Genomic DNA, 19,217 nt, shown 5'->3' on the forward strand with positions numbered 1-19,217 from the left:
ATTATTCATGTGATTCAATCGTTTCCCTCTCCCTCTTTTTCTTGTACTATATGTCTATAAATTCTAAATATTCCACTCACCTATTCCTGCCTCGCCTCCTCTCACAAAAGAAAGTGAATTAGGGAGAAAAATGAGGAACCAATTCTACTTATTACTTTGGCTGTTGGCTTTAAATAGTACTATTGTTTTAGCTGATGAAGAATATATTAGTTTGGGACGCCATGAAGATGACCTCAGCCAAGGGGAACAGCCATTGTCAAGAGTTCAAATACACAAAACTGTTCTTGCTCTACGTAAATCTGCCTCCATTAAAGTTGCTGGATCTACTCTTCTCGGCTCTACGGTAATTTTCACATACTTGATCTTCATGCTGCAGCTCTACTATTTTCTTGTTTTTCTCTGTTTTTTTTTCCACCTCTTAAAAATGTTGGATTGAAGCAGTGGTAAAACTAAAAATTTCGGTGAACGTATTAAGGGGTGTATTTTAGGACCCGTTTGTTATTTTATTCCAACATTTTCTTCTTCATTTTTCCTCCCTTTTTTGTCAGTGGAATTATAACATGTAAATTTGGATGATTATAGGGTGAAGATGTTGAATGGGTTACAGTAAACCTCAAGAATGCAAAGCCCACAAATGATGACTGGGTTGGAGTATTTTCTCCTGCAAAGTTCAAGTAACTTTCTGATCCCTTTTGATAGATAATTCATACAATTTTGAAAACGGAAAAGGGCCAAATATACCCCTATACTATGAGACTAGATTGGAGTTTTACAAAGCCCCTTATCGAATTTAAACTGATGACTTGCGCCTTACCCATGGCGTTACTCTACCACTGAGTTAAAAGGGCCTTTTTGATTTAATTCCGGATGCCCATGATATTCCAACATTTTATCCTAAATTGACCTAGGAGTTGTTCCCCGTCATCCTTAAAAAAAAGGTTATTATTATACACCCCAACCCCATCCCTTGGAAAAAAAAAGGTAGCGCCGAAGAAAGGACAAGACAAGGACGGGTTCTCTGCCCCTGCAGGGATGAAGCGACAAAAGTTTTTTTGAGAATTCAAAAGAAGGTCACGACGAGACGAGCCGTTTATCATTACGATAGGTGTCAAGTGGAAGTGCAGTGATGTATGCAACAGAGGCATCCTAACAGACCGGTAGACTTAAACCTTGTTCCTAAATGACCTGATCAATTCGATCAGGCACCCCCTACTACAAATGACAATGAACGAACTCGGTCTAGCGCAAAAGGAGAGAAGAATAAGCAAATGGATCAGAGCAATTAGCGTAAAAATGTTTAAATATATCCCTCATGGGTACAAATATACCATGCCGTAATATTATTGGGTCAAATTTAACGGAAGAGGGGTTATTTGGACCAAAGTATGACGAGGGGTATATTTAAACCTTTTTTCATGGTATAGGAATATATTTGGCCCTTTAACGATCCGAAAATTACTCAAGTTTACTATATTCAAAGGGGTTGCAATTTGAGCCCAAACCCATCTAACCCGCCCAGAGATTAATGGGTTGGGTTACAAATATTTTAGCTCATGGGTCAATTTGGGTTGATCCCAAATTAACCCATTATATTTTATAGCCCATTCTGACCCATTAAGCAGCCCAAATACAACCCATGAAACTCACCAAAAACAAAAAGGTATCTCAACCCAACTTATATAAAAATTTATTTAGTTGCCCCCCCTTTTTTTTTTGTATTTTGTATTTTCAATTTTATGTTCTTTTTTGCTGCACCATCCACCCCCCTCCCCCGCAAAACCCTCCTCCCCTTAAAAAAAAAATTACTTTTTTTTTGTATTTTTAATTTTCTGTTTCTTTTTCTGCACCACCCTCTTCCCTCCCTCCCCACGCACCCAGGCCACCCAGGCCATCTTAGCCCAAGTACACTTTGGGCTGGGTTGGGCAATGACCCATTTATTGACCTAACCCATGTTGACCCGCCCAAATTCAACCCAACCCGCCCATTTGCCACCCCTAAATTTATTCAAAGTACTCTACCCCTCTGTTTTTTTTAACTTTCGAGTGCCAATTCAATTGATTTCCAGTGTTAGATCAGAGTAGTATTATGAAATATAATTCTTTTTAAATTAAGAAATAATGCACAAAACGTATTACATATATTTTCAATATGAAAGATGTCTTTATTGACTTGTGACAAAGGGAAAAGCTTTTAATCGAACGAGAGAATATTCTTTCTTGAGTTTCACAAGGTATTAACTCTTTTTTTCGATTTTGGTGCTGTACACTAATATTATAAAAAATTCACAGTATTAACGTAGTTTAATAATTTATGTGATGGCCTTCAAAAAAATTAATATATGTGATGATAGGTTAATTATCATCTCTTTGATAACTAAATAATATTTATATAAATTTATTTATAATTATTTCATAAGTAACTTGATTATCATTTAATTGATAACTCTATCTTTAATCCCTTATACGTGTCCATTATCCCTTTTCAATTTAAAGCTAGTGGTGTACTAATTTTACTTTTTGCTACAGTATTATTGTTTGGATGTACTCGCTGTTTCATTACACGTACATCTGTCATCGTTTATTCATATTTAAATTAAAGTTGATGAGCCAAAGAATTAAGAGCCGTTTGGACATAAATTGTTTCTCCCTTTTTTACTTTTTTCGGAAATCAGTGTTTGTTCATAAAATTTTCAATTTATATTTGAAGATGCAATTTAAAAATTTCCGAAAATTTGAAAAACTTCAAAAGGTTGGTTTTCAAAATTTTCATTCAAATCACTTACAAAACTTAAAAAACAATTCAAAATTATATCCATGTCCAAATATAAATCTAAATTTCAAATAGCATTTTCACTTGAAAAATTTTTTCACCGTATTTTGAAATTTTACCATTCTTATTTCCAAACGCCCACTAAAGTTGTGCTACTTTAGATTGTACTTTAAAAAATCAAAAAAGTTAAAATTAAAGATCATATTGTTGTACTCTTTCTTTATCTAGCAGTCCACTAGCAACCCCAATATTAGATAATAAAATAAAAAGTGAAAGTGCATGTTGCTCCAAAAATAGCTGCAGATTAAGACCAAAAAGATATTTTATAGTCAACCAAAAATAGGAAACACCCAAAAAAATAATACTCCCTTCATCTCAAATCATATATCGTTAATGCTAAAAATAGTTACTCAAATAATTTGTCATTTTAGAAGTTAAGATAAAATTAATAATTTTTTTATTTTACTTTTAATAGTAATTGTTCTGAAAGATAAATAACTCATAAATAGAGTAAATATTTAATTAAGAAAGATTATATCTTAAGATATAAATAAGGGTAAAATAGTCTAAAATTTTCTATAATTACTGTTTTTTAAGAGGTGCGTAAAGGAGAAATGTTACAAATAATTTGGGACGGAAAAAATAATACCGAAAGTTGGAGCGCACATGCCACTTTTATTTCATTTTTCTCTTTTACTTTTTAGGTTAATCATTTCTTTTGTTTTGTTATAACATTTTGGGAGTTATCTATCACGCAAACTTTTTTGTTCATACTTTTCACGTGACTTAAAAATTTAATCTACCGGTTAGTCATACCGGTGTAATTATGTTCTAGGTAAATGTTTTGCCGTATTTTGTTATTTATATCATACCAATAAATATAAAATATGTATTTTTTATTTACATCTTAGTTATATAATTATGATTTATTAATATGTTTTCACTTAATTTTTATTAAAATTAGATTATTTGATTTAATGCAATAAGGGGTCGTTTGGTTGCCGGTTAGAGTTATGCAGGTATTAGTTATACATGTATTAGTTATGCAGGGATTAGTTATGCAGGGATAAGTAATGTAGGGATTAGTTATGCAGGTATTAGTTATGCAGGTATTAGTTATGCAGAGATTATTTTTTTGAATGTTTGGTTTGTTGTATTAGAAATTGATATACATTATATAAATTTTAAAGTAAAATGCTTGCTTACAACTATACCCCTGGCCTTCTTTTGCATTGTTTTTTCTCTCTTTCCATTTATGTAGGAAACAATTTAGTTAGGAACTTTGGGTGTTACTTTCACTTCTTCGTCATACTACTGAACTATGTGAAGTTTAGACATATTTGATTTTCACTTCTTAGTTTTGGTATTTCCATTTTCTAGTGGCTTCTCTAGTTTGCTTTTGCTAGTTTGTTCTTTAAAAATGAGAGAAGACAAGGTATATAGTTGGCAAGTGAAAGCAAGTGAAACCTGTTGACGGGTTGGCGGAGAAATAAGGAAGCCTTATGTGTAAAGTGATAGGGGTAAATTTGTCATTTCAGTATTTTATCCATGTATTACTAATACATGTATTAGTTATTCCATCTTCTACCCCGCATAAAATAATACACAGATTGACTCATAACTTATACATGTATTATTTATGCATAATTGAAAAATGTCAACCAAACATGGTATTAGTTATGCAGAATTTTATACAAAATAACTATTGCCTACCAAACATGGTATAAGTTATGTTACCCCTTATACATGAATAACCTTTCTTCTAACCAGCTACCAAACGACCTCTAAGTGTTATCGGTGTTCTACCACTAGAACATTAGAACTGTCGTTGAAGTCATCAAGCTATGCTTTTGGACGATGTTAATGTGATTCAAAATATAATATAAAAAATTACAAACTAAATTTTACCTTATATGTACAATATAGTTTTCCGGCGAAAACCTTTTCGCCGGAAAACTAAATCCGCCCCTCAGTGCCATGTTCTTTACTATTTGAAGGTAGAAACAAAAATTATAATCTCAAAACTAAACGACTTATGTCGATAACGAAAAGAGTGGAAAAAAAAAGTTTGAGATCCAAATAAACCATAATTTAATTGGCTCGGTTAGAAAATTTACTCTTGCTTATCTTTTGTTAATCTAGCAATTAGTAAATGATTCAACTGCAGTGAATCAATTTGTGACCCAGTAACAATTGATGAACAACAATTTGGTGCTCCATTTTTATGTACTGCCCCCTTAAAGGTATGTCTAACAACTTATACTTCCATATTAATGGACTTCAAATGATCTGGATTTATAATTTTTTTTCTTTTTTTACAGTTCAAATTTGCAAATTACAACAATGTCAATTACACAAGGACTGGGAAAACTTCACTTAAGTTCCGGTTAATTAACCAGCGTGGGGATTTCTCATTTGCCTTCTTCTCTGGCGGTTTGTCTAATGTAAGTGTATTTCCATATTCTGCAAATTATATATGTTTCCTTTGCTGATATTGATTTTATTATTGTGTGTGTTGGCATTTGAATTTCTCATGTATTCATGCTCTCATTTCTCTAGCCGAGGGTCTATCGGAAACAGTCTCTTTGCTCTTTCAGAGGTAGGGGTAAGGCTGACCCTCCCCAGACCCCACTTGTGAGAAACTATTGGTTTGTTGTTGTTGTTGTATTTCGACTATGGAGTGTGGTGGGGCGATAAAGGTTCTCCACTCTTAACTCGAGGTCTCGTCTGGAGTCCCGAGAATGAAGTTTCACCTTGGTAGAGAGTGCCCTTGGTGGGGCGATAAAGGTTCTCCACTCTTAACTCGAGGCCTCGGTTCGAGTCCCGATACTGAAGTTTCACCTTGGTAGCGAGTGCCCTTGGTGGGACGATAATTGTTCTCCACTCTTAACTCAAGGTCTCGGTTCGAGTCTCGAGAATGAAGTTCTCCTTAGTAGCGAGCGCTAAAATACCCTATTCATACTGTCAGAATATATAACTTAAATCCATTTGAAATTAGGCAACCTAGAAGAATGACATATCAAGTTGTGTATAATGTGTTGGAGATGTGATTGATTTTACTTGAAACTTTTGTATATTAACTTTACCTTATAAATAATTCAAAAGTATAGTTAAGAAAGGTATTTTCCTTTGTTTTGTTTAAAATCAAGTGTGTTAGTTGACAAGTAAGTTGAACTAATTGAGAATGATTATAAATTGGAAATTCGCAATGAAACTCAAACTGTTGTTGTCTAAGTTAATTACTTCAGCTTCTCCAAGTTGGGTAAGTATTTGAGCTTTATAGGACATTTTACTTCACGCCAATGATCATTATAGTTTCTGTTTCTGCTATACTTTATAGGAACTTTCTTGAGACTTGGATTTGAACTAATAGATTCATATGTATGTTACAGCCTAAGTTGATAGCCATCTCAAATCACATCGCGTTTGCCAATCCGAAAGCGCCTCTTTATCCGCGTCTTGCTCTTGGGAAGTCATGGGATATAGTAAGTTTTATATTGCTATGATTTTTTCAGCGTATTCTGTTTTCGTTAAGATATGCATGTCCATTTTTATCCGTTATTACAGGGCCTTCAGTAACAGTATTGAATGTAGTAGTGTGTCAAGGTAATTGATGTATCAACTCCTTAAATTGGAGAACGTGTTAAATTGATTCATTATTTTGAATCCCCTTGTTAGAATTTCTGCTTTGTCACTGGTCTGGCCCTTCCCCAGACCCCGTGCATAGCAGGAACTTAGTGCACCGGGCCGCCCTTTTTTTCACCGCAGCCTGCAAATTGGAGATTCATGTTAAGTTGTTAAGCATCCTATCCAGTGGTCGTATCAAATCTTGAGATTAACTTGTGGCTTTTTTCCCCCTTTTTAGATGACCGTTACCTGGACAAGTGGTTACAACATAGACGAGGCTGTTCCATTCGTCGAATGGGGTTGGAAGGGCCAAGCTACACAACGCTCCCCAGCAGGGACACTGACATTTCATCGGAACAGCATGTGTGGTATGAGGACTTTTATTCAACAACTGTTTTGATCAGTTGAAAAATGCATGCCTGATGTTCACCTTTTCATGTGTATTTTACTCTCCTCCTCTTATTCATGTATTCTGCCTGAAGTTGAAGATAGAGTAGGAGAGGGTGAAATTTTTGAATTGATTTAGTATTATGCATTCAATTGCATTTTCATTCTGAATAATGTTATGAACGCGTTTGTAGGAACACCTGCTAGAAGTGTGGGATGGCGCGATCCTGGATTCATACATACTAGTTTCCTGAAAGATTTGTGGCCAAACATGGTGTAAGTTTTTCTAGTGGCCGATTTCTCTATCAGAAAGTTAGTTCATTGTTGAGATACACATCCTTTTTTGAGCTCTTAATTTGTGAAATTTCAGGTACACATACAAGTTGGCTCACTTGTTAAACAATGGCTCGATTGTTTGGAGCAAGCAATATTCATTTAAATCTCCTCCATTTCCGGGACAAGAGTCACTGCAACGCGTTGTGATATTTGGAGATATGGGGAAGGTAATCTACTATTATTACCTGTTCTTCTAATACAATGCAAATCTATTTTATCTTCTTTTCTAAATCTTGAAGAATGTGGTTTTCCGATATATGAAACAGCATACACACATAAAATCATCATGGTCAGTTTCCAGATCAACGATAAAGAAGGAAAACGAAAACATATAGCTGTACTATGTCTGATTTTATGGGAGGATGAGACGTGTGCATCAAACATACAATTAATATTAATATTAATATGCCATCCAAAATTCAAATGTTTTTTTACTATGAAAAATAAGTTGGCCCTATCAAACAAAAGAGAAAAGACTGACCGGAGCATTGTAACTGAAAAGACTTGCATTTACTTAGAGAGGATTCTTGCACTAGCATCTAATTATTTCACTTCTTGCATTAGCATCCAAGTCTAAATTACCAAGCTTCCTTGTACTTGGCTTATGATCATTCAACTTTAAACTTTTAAAATACTTCGTGTACATTAGATAACAATTTTTTTTAATTCTTTTTGTTGTTTCAGCAAGAACGCGATGGTTCGAATGAGTATGCTAATTATCAGCCTGGCTCACTTATGACAACAGACACCCTTATTAAGGACCTTGATAACATTGACATAGTTTTCCTTATTGGAGATCTCCCCTACGCAAACGGCTATATCTCACAATGGGACCAATTTACAGCACAAGTGGAACCGATAACATCGAAAGTACCTTTCATGATTGCAAGGTCTGTTCATCATCAAGATCCCTTTGTCATTGTGGATAGTCTGCTCTTAATTATTTGATATTATATTTCATATAGTTTTTGTTCTTCTAGTGAGCACGACGAAAATTTGTTTTGCAGTGGCAATCATGAAAGAACTTGGGAGAACAGCGGATCATTATACACTGGTCTGGACTCAGGTGGAGAATGTGGTGTACCAGCCGAAACATTATACTACGTTCCAGCAGAAAACAGAGCTAAGTTCTGGTATGCGATTCGTCTAAAAAACACATTTTTATTGCTTGTGATGATATTATGTGGAAAGATTATAAGGGCATTGAGTAGGAGAAAAAGAAACTTTAAATTTTGATAACCCGCTTTCATGTTTATCATGTGTATTAGGGTACCTCTTAGGTAAACTGCTTGGGTGCATAATTCAAGATAACTAGATGTTAGTTGTTGTCAAATTTTGCTTGAGGTACCTTAAGTTCCTGAAGTTAAGTACGGCTGCACGCTCCACCTTCCTTAAGTGGTGCTTTAGTGCAGTCACCAAGGCGATAAGCCATCAATTTCCTGGGTTCTGTCTTGAAAAGATTTTCACTGATTATGGGACTGTCAAACTTATATATTAATTGTTGAAGAAGCATTTGAATGAATATTTAGTGACCAAGAATTGGACAATAAAAAATTAATAGGAGTATAAGAAAAGTAATCTCTAAATCTGGATCAGAAATTTCAAACTTCATCATTTCCATGTGGATTAGAAATTAGAAGGTGCCTGCCTTCATTTAACTAGTGTGTCATGTTGCTTTCCCTTATTTTTTCTTCTCTTTACAAGCTTCTTGAGCCGAGGGTCTATCGGAACAATGCTCTCTACCTTCACAAGGTAGGGGTAATGTTGCACTACCCTCCTCAGACCCCACTTATGGGACCGCACTAGGTTTGTTATTGTTGCAGTTTAATTTAATCAACGTGTCGGTCTTGACATGGAGTGAGTATCTTGTTGACAGGTATGCAGCCGATTATGGCATGTTCCACTTCTGCATAGGAGACACTGAACATGACTGGAGAGAGGGATCTGAACAATACAAGTTCCTTGAGGAATGCTTTGCATCAGCGAATAGACACAAACAACCATGGTTGATTTTCTCCGCTCATCGTGTTCTCGGTTACTCTTCCAATGATTGGTATGCTAAGGAAGGCTCATTTGAAGAGCCTATGGGAAGGGAGCACTTACAAAAACTCTGGCAGAAATATAAGGTTGATATGGCATTCTTTGGACATGTCCATAACTATGAAAGAGTTTGCCCAATTTATCAGGTATTCAATTATATTTCTACACATAAAGTGGGTATTATAGAACTATGATTTATTTAGGCAATGTCTTACCTGTAGAATTTGCCTATTTTTTGCTCCTTTTCGCAATATTTACTGATTTCGACCGAAGGGGAGCCTTGGAGCAACGATCAAGTTGTTTCCATGTGACCAATAGGTCACGGCTTCGAGTCGTGGAATCAGACACTGATGCTTGCATCAGGGTAGGTTGCCTACATCACACCCCCTTAGGGTGCGGCCCTTTTTCGGACTCTGCGTGAACGCAGAATGCTCTGTGCACCAGGCTTACCTTTTATTTACTGATTTCGACTCTACTTGATCTTACACATTTATCTTATTTTTAACGTAATTCAATTAGTGACAAAAACTCCATACTCCTGTTGGTCTTCTGTTCATACTACATATACTAGAATTTGATCATTATCCTTTTCTCCTTGTGGCATTTCTATGCAGTTGTACAACTTTATTGTATTTGTCGATGCTGCAGTTCATGCACTTGTAGTATTTCATGTGTAGAACGCATCATTATTTGTTCATATTGATAGTTTTGACATTAACGATATTTGAATAACGACTTTGGATAGCCACCTCTAGTATAAAGTTTTTCTTGAAACCATAATCCTTTTCCTACTAAACATGCACAACCCTTTGAAAGTAAAAGAACTAGAATTTGCAGCAATATTGAAAATGATATTGTTATTTCACTTAGATGTTTGAAAAATCACTCAGTTATTGTTGTCAAATTGTTGTATGAACAGAATCAATGTGTGAACAAGGAGACGTCACACTACTCGGGCGTAGTGAATGGAACAATTCATGTTGTTGTTGGTGGTGGAGGAAGCCATTTGAATCAATTCACAACCATTAACACCACATGGAGTGTGTTCAAAGATTATGACTATGGATTTGTCAAACTTACAGCATTTAACCAATCTTCCCTTCTCTTTGAGTACAAGAAGAGCAGAGATGGTAAGGTGTATGATTCTTTTACAGTCTCAAGAGACTATAAGGATGTCTTAGCTTGTGTCCATGATGGTTGTGAACCAACTACTTTGGCTAGTTAAATTCATGTGTCTACAAGTGTATGTAGCAAGGAATAAGTACCTTTTAAGTTTTCTTTTTTTGTTTTTGTTTAACCATTTAGTATGTGAAGCCCGCTGACCTGGCTAATTCGAATTCCCGTCGGGTAGGTTCACTAAAGGGGTGAAAGAGTACCTTTATTTATGTTGGTTCTAGAGCTATTAGTATTTAAATCTTGTCTTTTTCCCCCCTCTCCTATTATGTTCCTTGTCTTTCATATTGCCTCCTGTTAATTGGATGTAATTATGAAACCGCCAGCTTTTCTTAATTTCGAAAAAAAAAAAAATATATCTATCTTATGGGAGGAAGTCATTTCTTTTACAAATATCTTAACTCTTAACTCTGTATGACTTATTTAATCCAATACCAAAATATTAATATTATCATCAATTTTAATATTTAAATGTCTTATTAGAACACTATTCAATTTGCAGACTTTGTTATCTATCCTTTGTTAATATCTTTGGGAATACATTTGGGAAATTACCAGCTATGTCACTCTACAAACTTTCCTAATAAAAAATAGCCCAAAACAAAATATCTACTAAAAAAGGCCCAAATAGTTTCAATTAATGTCACTTTTTGTATCCGTTATTTTTCGTATACAACACCGAGTTACCTCTCTTTCTCTCTCTCTCTCTCTCTCTCTCTCTCTCTCTCTCTCTCTCTCTCTCTCTCTTTCTGCGATTTTTTTTCCTAAATTCAACCAAAATTGCTGAAATTGACGACAAAACAAGATACATTTTCGGTTATTTTCGTCTGATTCCAGGTAATTTGGAGTAGAAAACCTCTTATTTTTGTATATTTTTCTGATTGCATGTGTTTTTGTAGAATCGATGTTGCTTTTCTTTAGGCTTTTGCGACTGATTTTGTAAGTTTTGGTCGAGTTTTTGTATTAATTTCTTCACAAATTTCCGTAACCTTTTGTTCATTGAACCTAGTTTCAATTGTGAAATAGAGCAATATGAGAAGACAAACTCGTTCGATGAGTTCATCACCTTATTCAAAGTCGGTTTCAATTGAGAAATCGAGCAACATGAGAAGAGAAACTAGGTCGATGAATTTATCTCCTCATTCAACCCCGGGTTTAGTTGAGAAATCGATTGATGAACAAAATATGCGAAGACAAAATCGTTCTGACAGTGTTAAAGTGTTAGAATCTCGAAAGGATATTGTTGGACAATCTGAGAAAAAGAAGAGCAAGAGGGTTATAATGGATGCTGATCAATGTAAGAGAAAACGTGTCGTGGAGGACGAAGTGAATTTGGGTGTCAAACCAAAAAAAAACAAGGTTCAGAAGGCAGAAAAAGTTAAAATTCCTGACAAAGTTTGTAAGGTATATACAATTTCAGTTATAATTTTTTCTATTGTTGACTCTTCTTTTAAAATTTGGATTTAGTTTGTATTTGTTTGTTTTTAATTCGTGTCATGTATTTGTAGCCTTGGAAGCTCTATATTTCAGTTGGTGAGCCGTTTCCTGTTACTCATTGGTCATCATACACTAATGTGGACATTGTATCGATTTTACAGTCAAAGTTGACTGATGTCCAGCTTCAGATGTTTAGGGAAAGCTGTTTTGGCTATTTCCTTGATTTACCTCGAGTTGCTATCCAGGCACAACTTATTCGTTCTTTAATGTTTAGGGAGTTGGTTCAAGATAAGTGTGATCAATTTTATGTGAAATTGAATGACGAATGTGTTTTACGTTTTGGTCTTCGAGAATTTGGTATTGTAAGTGGTTTAAACTGTTGTGGTAATGAACATGTTGAGGGTAAATTCAGTGGACCCAATAGGTTGGTGGATACTTATTTTTCCGGTTTTGAAGTGGTGTCAAAGAAGTCACTTATTGGTTGTTTTGAGAAGAAGAAATGGCAGTCTGATGAAGACGCAGTTAAGATTGCAATCATTTATTTCATAAAAACATTTCTAATGTCCACTCAGGCTCAGAAGACATTTATAAGTAAACGTGATTTCCATCTTGTCGAGAGTGGTGAGTATGTGTCGTTTCCATGGGATAAGATTGCGTTTCGAGCTTTAATGAAGTCGGTGAGGGACAGCTTGAGGGGAAAGTCTGGGTTTTATAGGATTGGTGTGCCACGACCTTAAACCCAAACCCGTTCGTGGTGGCGCCTCTCGTGAAGACAAGGCTAGCCGACACACTACCAATTCACTTTAAGCAGTTAAAATAACAAATACCAAGTCTATTATAGAAATAAACTCCCAAAATAACAGTATAAGTTGCGGAATTAAAAACCAACACAACCCGACATCGGGGTGTCACCAGTCATGAGCATCTAAAGCAATACTAAAAGTCTAGAGTCTAATCCACTACTACATAACTGAATCAAAAGAAAACTGAAATAGAGGGAGAGTGCACTGGGCTGCGAATCGCCAAGCAGCTACCTAGTAAATCTCCGAAGACCTGCTGGAACTATCAACCCTCAGGAGCAGGACCTGTAGCGCCCGAATCTGCACACAGGGGTGCAGGGAGTAAAGTGAGTACTCCAACTCAGTGAGTAATAAAAATAAATGAAGACTGAGTAGTATAAAACCACGTAAGTCACAACATTAAGCTATAAGGGGCCTAACAAAATCAGTGAATATAAATAAGCAGTGAAAATCTCATAACACCTTTTAACAGTCAAACAATATTTATNCTGTTGATTATGACCGTGAGTTGCAGAAGTTGAAAGCTGATGTGAAGCAAGTATGTATTGGTCTTTTTTATATATTTTTTTGAAAGTATAGTTTAAATTGTATATTCAAAGTCTATTATCTTTCTTATTTGTTTCATCTTGTAGCTCCATAAGCAGTTAAATTCCTTCATGGAATATGTTTCTGATAAATTCAAGGAGGTCTTTGAGTTGATAAATTCTAAGGTATGTGTTTCTTTTCCATTGTGCATTTCTTTTTATTTTTTAGTTAACTTACTATATCCTTTTTTTTAAAAATAGCTTGGTGTAAGCGAAGTCAAATATGGTGCACATCCAGAGGAAGACACCAGTGGTCATCAAGACAATAATAATTTTGTGAGCAATATGGAGTTTGGTGGCAATGAAGATGTTAAAATGGATGGTTGTCAGGTGTGTTTAGTTGTGCATTCTGCACTTTTCCCTTTTCTTTTCTTTGTTGTTTTTGATAATTCGATTCTTTTTTAAACAAATAGGTTGGTGGAAGTGAAGGTAAAGATGTTCCACATTCTCAAAGAGATACTAGTGTAGCAGATCAGTTAGGTGTCAATGCTATGGAAGGACCTTCTAGTGTGAAAGTTGACATGTTTGTTGCTAAAGTAACTTTCACACCAGATGTAGCACATGCTGGCGATATTGGTGAGATTGCAGATGCGGAGGAAGAACCTGAGAAACAAAAGGTTCTTGAATCCCGGACTGGTGCTGTTTGTGTGACTGCAAGTGTTGATGCGGCGGCAGGGGAGACGGAGGTAGAATCTGAGAAACAAAAGGTTCCTGAATCCCGGACTGGTGCTGTTTGTGCCACTGCAAGTGTTAATGCGGCGGCAGGGGAGATGGAGGAAGAATTTGAGAAACAAAAGGTTGACTGGTGCTGTTTGTGCGACTGCAAGTGTTGATGAGGCGGCAGGGGAGATGGTTCTGTACAATCTTGAATTACTTCCTAAAGTATCGCCGCAAATGGAAAAAAGAAAGAGATGTCCTGCAAAGGCCGTGCAGTCTCCATTCATTACTGTGTTTGATTCAGGTTCCAGTACTGTTGTTGTTGCAGCGAAAGGATCGGAACTGGCGTTAACAGCTCTTTGTTGAATGTATTTGCTGCGTGGGTCAAAGAAGGGAAGTCCAGAAAGAAGTATGTTTCCAACTTCTGAATTTTTTTCAGTTTTATATTTTAATATATTGTCACTTATAGCATTATTTTATATCAAATCATTGTACTCTTTGTGTATATATGTTACCAGGAATGAAATTTACCCGAAGCATGTTAGTGAACTCAATCCTGCTTATGATCTTGGTGTATTTCATGTTGAAGACAAAAAATGGTTTCACACTTTGGCATATAATGGTCAGCCCTTGGATGACTCGGTATGTAAGAATTTATTTTTGCAGTATTTTTTTAAAATTTTAGCCAGTGTACATATGAACACTCAGTCCTCTTAAGTTAGAACAGATTATTAATTGCTATTTCCTGGCACAAGACATAGCAGTGAGCATTCATTTTCCTTTGTTTTCTGTGATTTTGGTTTGAAAAACCGTAGCTGCTTAAAGCTTACGAGCCTTTAGTGATTAGTTATTTGTTATGTTTTGTTTCAGCACATTGATGTTTTGTTCTATTATCTGAGGAAGAAGGGGAGGTATGACAAAGACCTACCTGTAACATTCACCACCATAGATTGGTACTTCGACGAGAAAATTAATGAGTTGTGGTAGGCATTTATTGATACATATGGAGACAGTGATGTGTGCACTCCGAAACATGTCATTGCAGAGTATATTCAGGGGTTTGTCTTGGATGCCAATGTTCCATGGCACACTATCGAGCATGTCTTAATGCCAATTAATGTTGCAGAACAATGGCATTGGATAATGGCTGTGATGACCTTCAAGGATAGGTGCATTTATGTGTATGACTCTATGCGCGGTAGAGCTGCTCATCAAGCCAAAGTTCATAAGACCATGGCCAAGTATTCTGTGTTGCTGCCTCATTTTTTCTTGCACACGCATTTCTATTTAAAAAATTGAGGATAAGACGTCTCCTAAAAAATTCAATGCCTATGCACACCGGCGCAGATTTGGTGCTCTCTTGTGGGATTATGTTAGAAAGAAGATGGAACTGAACGCGCAAAGTGATGATGAGATTATTGGTCGACAGAATAAGTCGCGGAAGAAGAAGAAGTAGTTACTTTTGTCATTGTTGTAGGATGAACTCTATAATTTTGTTTTTGTATTGTGTTCTGTTATGTTGTCATTATTGTAAGACGGATCAGATTTGTTTGTATTTGAATTTTACGAATACTTTTAAGAATTGTATGGCAAATGAGATGTTTGCTCTGTTATAAAGGTTTAATGGGTTTCAGTGCGATATTGGATTTCTGCAGTTTAGTTTATTTTGGTGTTTTCTCCCTTGGTTTTGTGTTGTGAATTATAGATATGAAAAATATACGGTAGTTTGTGATACATTGTCTCTTGCAGATACACACATGATACATACACGATACAGATATGATACACATATGATACAGATATGATACACATATGATACACAGTTTTCAAATATGTAATGATGAAGCCACTCTTATTTGCAAATTTCTAAAACTATTTGCATAGTTTTCTAGCTGCTACGACTGTTTTCCATTAGTTGGCTTTGTTACTACACAAATACAGGCATGAGTAAGAGCCTATACACAGAGATACATAGGTGATACACAAGCGATACATAGATGATACAAATGTGATGCACAAGCGATACATATATGATACAAATATGATACATAGCTGATACAACTTCTTTTTAATCAAACATATGTATAATATAAACTTGCAACACGATTTTAAATGATAGGTCAAATATTTATTTATATCTAAAATTCAAATGACATTCTGCACTGATATAGTTCTTGATATATTGCATTCTTCTAAATCTCTATGATATTCAGTAAAGTAAAATAGCAAGTAATTCTAAATTTGACATATTTCATCCTCTCTTTGGATTATTTCTACAAGTTTTCCTGTTCTGACCTTCTTCTCCATACTGTCCACATGAAATCGACCTTTTTCGCTGCCTTTCAAATATTGGCTTGCACCTCCCCTTCCTTGGCCTTCCTATTGTTTTAGTCACATCTGGTGGCAAGACTTTTTCATTTAGAACTTCTGCAGGAATTTTCCATGTGCTTTCATAAGGAACCGGATAAATTGGAATTTCATAGATCTTTAATAGGTACTTCCTGGTGTAGTACACCGAGCAATACTCAATGTGATCAATGTATTTGTATTTTAATACTGCCCAAGCATGTGCACATCTAACTGAAACCTTCTACAGCTGCAAGTTCGATCTTTTAGGAATACCATTCTCTGCTTACCCTTGTTAAGTACTGAATATAAGTAACTCGTGGAAGGGGTCACCTACAAAATTTATCAACTATCATTAGTGGTGAAAAAGCAGATGCCCTCAAAATACATATACTAGAGAGCCTACAAGATTCAAAATAGCTTAATATCATGTCAAACCAACCAATATTTCAACAGTGGGGTAGGCATAAATGCTACATTAAATTGAAAGCCTTTGCTTTTGTGCAGGTGGACACTAGTTTAACAGAATCACACAAAGGGTTCAAGATATAACAGATCCATGAATTTGGCATGATTACATATTCTATGCACAAGTATCTACAGATTCCAGTCATACCTTCATCTGATGTGACAATTCAAGATTGTCCATCAGCATTGTATCATATTTTTTTCCAAGATCAGTGAATGACTCCACTGCATTCTTTAGGTTTGTAACATTCCATCGTTCGATCAATTGCCTTATGTAGTCTAGCAAAGGCAGTACTGGGAGTTCCCTAGCAGCCTTGAGCGCTGCATTGATCGACTCCGCAATGTTTGCAGTCATTGTCAATGTTCTGTTGACAGTGGAATGTGCTCTCGACCATCTTTCATACCCAACATTCATTAAGTAATCTTTGACCCTCTTATCAATTTTCTCTACCTCTGCCATGTGGTAATCAAACTTCTCAACTGTGTATGCTTTGGCCATAACAAAGAATATGTCTTTGAGCAGCAAATGGTTTTTTTTTGTAATTTTTTTTACATTATTCCATAGATGCCATATGCAGACACAATGAGGTACTTGTGGATACAATGTTGCCGCTGCATTTTCAATGCCTTCATGCCTGTCCGAAACTATGCACATTCCCCCCTTTCCCCAAATGCATCCTTGAATCTCGCAAAAAACCACTCCCAAGAAGCATTATTCTCTGAATCTACTATAGCATATGCGAGTGGTAGGATATTACCTGCTGGATCTTGTGTTGATGCTATCAATAATGTTCCTCTATATGCCGATTTAAGAAAAGTTCCATCTACAACAACAACCGGTTTGCAATACTGCCATCCTTTTATAGATGGATATAGTGCAACGAAAGCATTCATGAATAAGTCTTCCTCTGTTTTTTTCAAATTTACCACCGACATAGGATTTGTAAGAACCAGCATATAAAAGTAGCTTGGCAGCTTTTCATATGATTCGCTTGGGTTCCCTCTCAGTACTTGAACTGTATATTCTTTCGATCTCCATGTTTGCATATATGTCATCTGAAGACCATACTGCTTGTTCATGTCTCCAATTATGTCATTAGGAGTGTATATTGTTTTTGGGTCTTTATACTTGTCTATCAGAAGACTGCCGATGAGTTTTGCAGTAGCTTGACGTTGTGCGTAAGATCTGTCTTTCAGGGGGCATGAGTGCACTTTGCTGAAATTTCTGCCTTGGAAACATTTGCTTTTTTCAGGCTCGAAGACTTAAAATACCAATCACAGTTGTTGTTGATGCATACTAGGCAGTACCTATGACAAGGATATAAACTTTTCCATCAATAAACAGAGCGACATGAAATACAATGATACATAGTGATACACACTGCAATCAATAATACTAGATGAAAAAATACAACGACTATACAGTACTAGACGATGACAACCACAATTTAAAAGTGTACAGCCACATACTTACAAGCAACAACTTATTTTCTGCATAATTATGCTTCTAACATCAACTACGATATACATTGAGATACATAATTATACAATAAATATTTTGATACCTGCTTTCACTTGATCTATGCACCTTAAACTGAAATTTTTTCCTTTACTGCCAAGTGCCTCATGACTTTGACTATCGTTGCCTTGTCTTTATAAATTTGACCTTCTTCTACATCTATGTGTTGAGGGTTAGTAATTATTGTATTTTTATCAGATTCTATATCATTCCAGTCTTCTCCATTCCCAAACTCGATCATCTTAAATGTATCGCCATTGTATCTCTCCTCTACAACTGAGCTTTGTGCACATTCTGAGGAAATCACAGCAGAATTAGAATTGTAGCAGATCATGTCCATATCCTTTTCACTCGACGTTATACAAAGGGGATACATTATAAATTCTGAGCTTTTTTTCAGCTCAAGATATACACATACACCCATACTATTGTGTATCACTATTGGCGGAGAACTGTTTAGACAGTGTATTTGATTTCAATATCATTCAATGAAGTATCTATCATAAGTTGTTTCGAAATCACGTCTACAAAATCTTCAAAACTTATATTTGGAGTAACTATTACAACATCTGCATTATAATCTACAAAGCTGTTGTCAACATTCCATCGGCCACCATACTGAATAAAAATTGGTAAATTTGCTATTGAAGTAGATGAAATTAGGTCAAAACTCACTAATTCCTTGATTGATTTTGATTGCAGTTCGTAGTTCCTTCTACAGAGAAATTGCAAAAGCTGTATCTACACAGAAATTACGAAGGTATAGTGAAATTGATCAATTTTGAGTGAAATTTTGAGCTCCTTTTGAGAATCTTTTGAGAGAGAATGCCGTGATTTACAGAGGTAGAGAATGTCGTGATCCGATAAATTAATACGCTTGAAAAAACAGGGAAGGAAGGAAGATCTTTAGCGTGATTCTCGGATAGAAGAATCCTTCCTTACGTGTATATCTAATTTTGGGCTACTTTTGGTAAGTGTCTAATTTTGGGCTAGAGGTTGGTAAGTTTTGTATTTAAATTGGCTATTTCTGTACTTTTCCCGCTACATTTTCCATTTACCAACCAACACTATAT

General features: G+C 35.6%; 2 protein-coding genes across 2 annotated transcripts; one reads left to right on the forward strand and one right to left on the reverse strand.

Moving 5' to 3' along the window:
* On the forward strand, window positions 1-10,584 carry LOC109223588 (nucleotide pyrophosphatase/phosphodiesterase-like). The gene is made up of 12 exons (XM_019387962.1): window positions 1-343; window positions 583-674; window positions 4,938-5,013; window positions 5,092-5,214; window positions 6,163-6,255; window positions 6,636-6,765; window positions 6,979-7,060; window positions 7,155-7,287; window positions 7,805-8,010; window positions 8,128-8,253; window positions 8,997-9,306; window positions 10,080-10,584. Exons 1-12 carry the CDS (start codon window positions 131-133, stop codon window positions 10,383-10,385), a joined length of 1,890 nt encoding a protein of 629 aa, XP_019243507.1. The 5' UTR covers window positions 1-130; the 3' UTR covers window positions 10,386-10,584.
* On the reverse strand, window positions 16,063-17,124 carry LOC109224296. The gene is made up of 3 exons (XM_019388885.1): window positions 16,774-17,124; window positions 16,399-16,490; window positions 16,063-16,312 (listed from the first exon to the last, which is right to left on the reverse strand). Exons 1-3 carry the CDS (start codon window positions 17,122-17,124, stop codon window positions 16,063-16,065), a joined length of 693 nt encoding a protein of 230 aa, XP_019244430.1.

Source organism: Nicotiana attenuata, chromosome 3 (assembly GCF_001879085.1).
Source record: "Nicotiana attenuata strain UT chromosome 3, NIATTr2, whole genome shotgun sequence".
NCBI lineage: Eukaryota > Viridiplantae > Streptophyta > Magnoliopsida > Solanales > Solanaceae > Nicotiana > Nicotiana attenuata.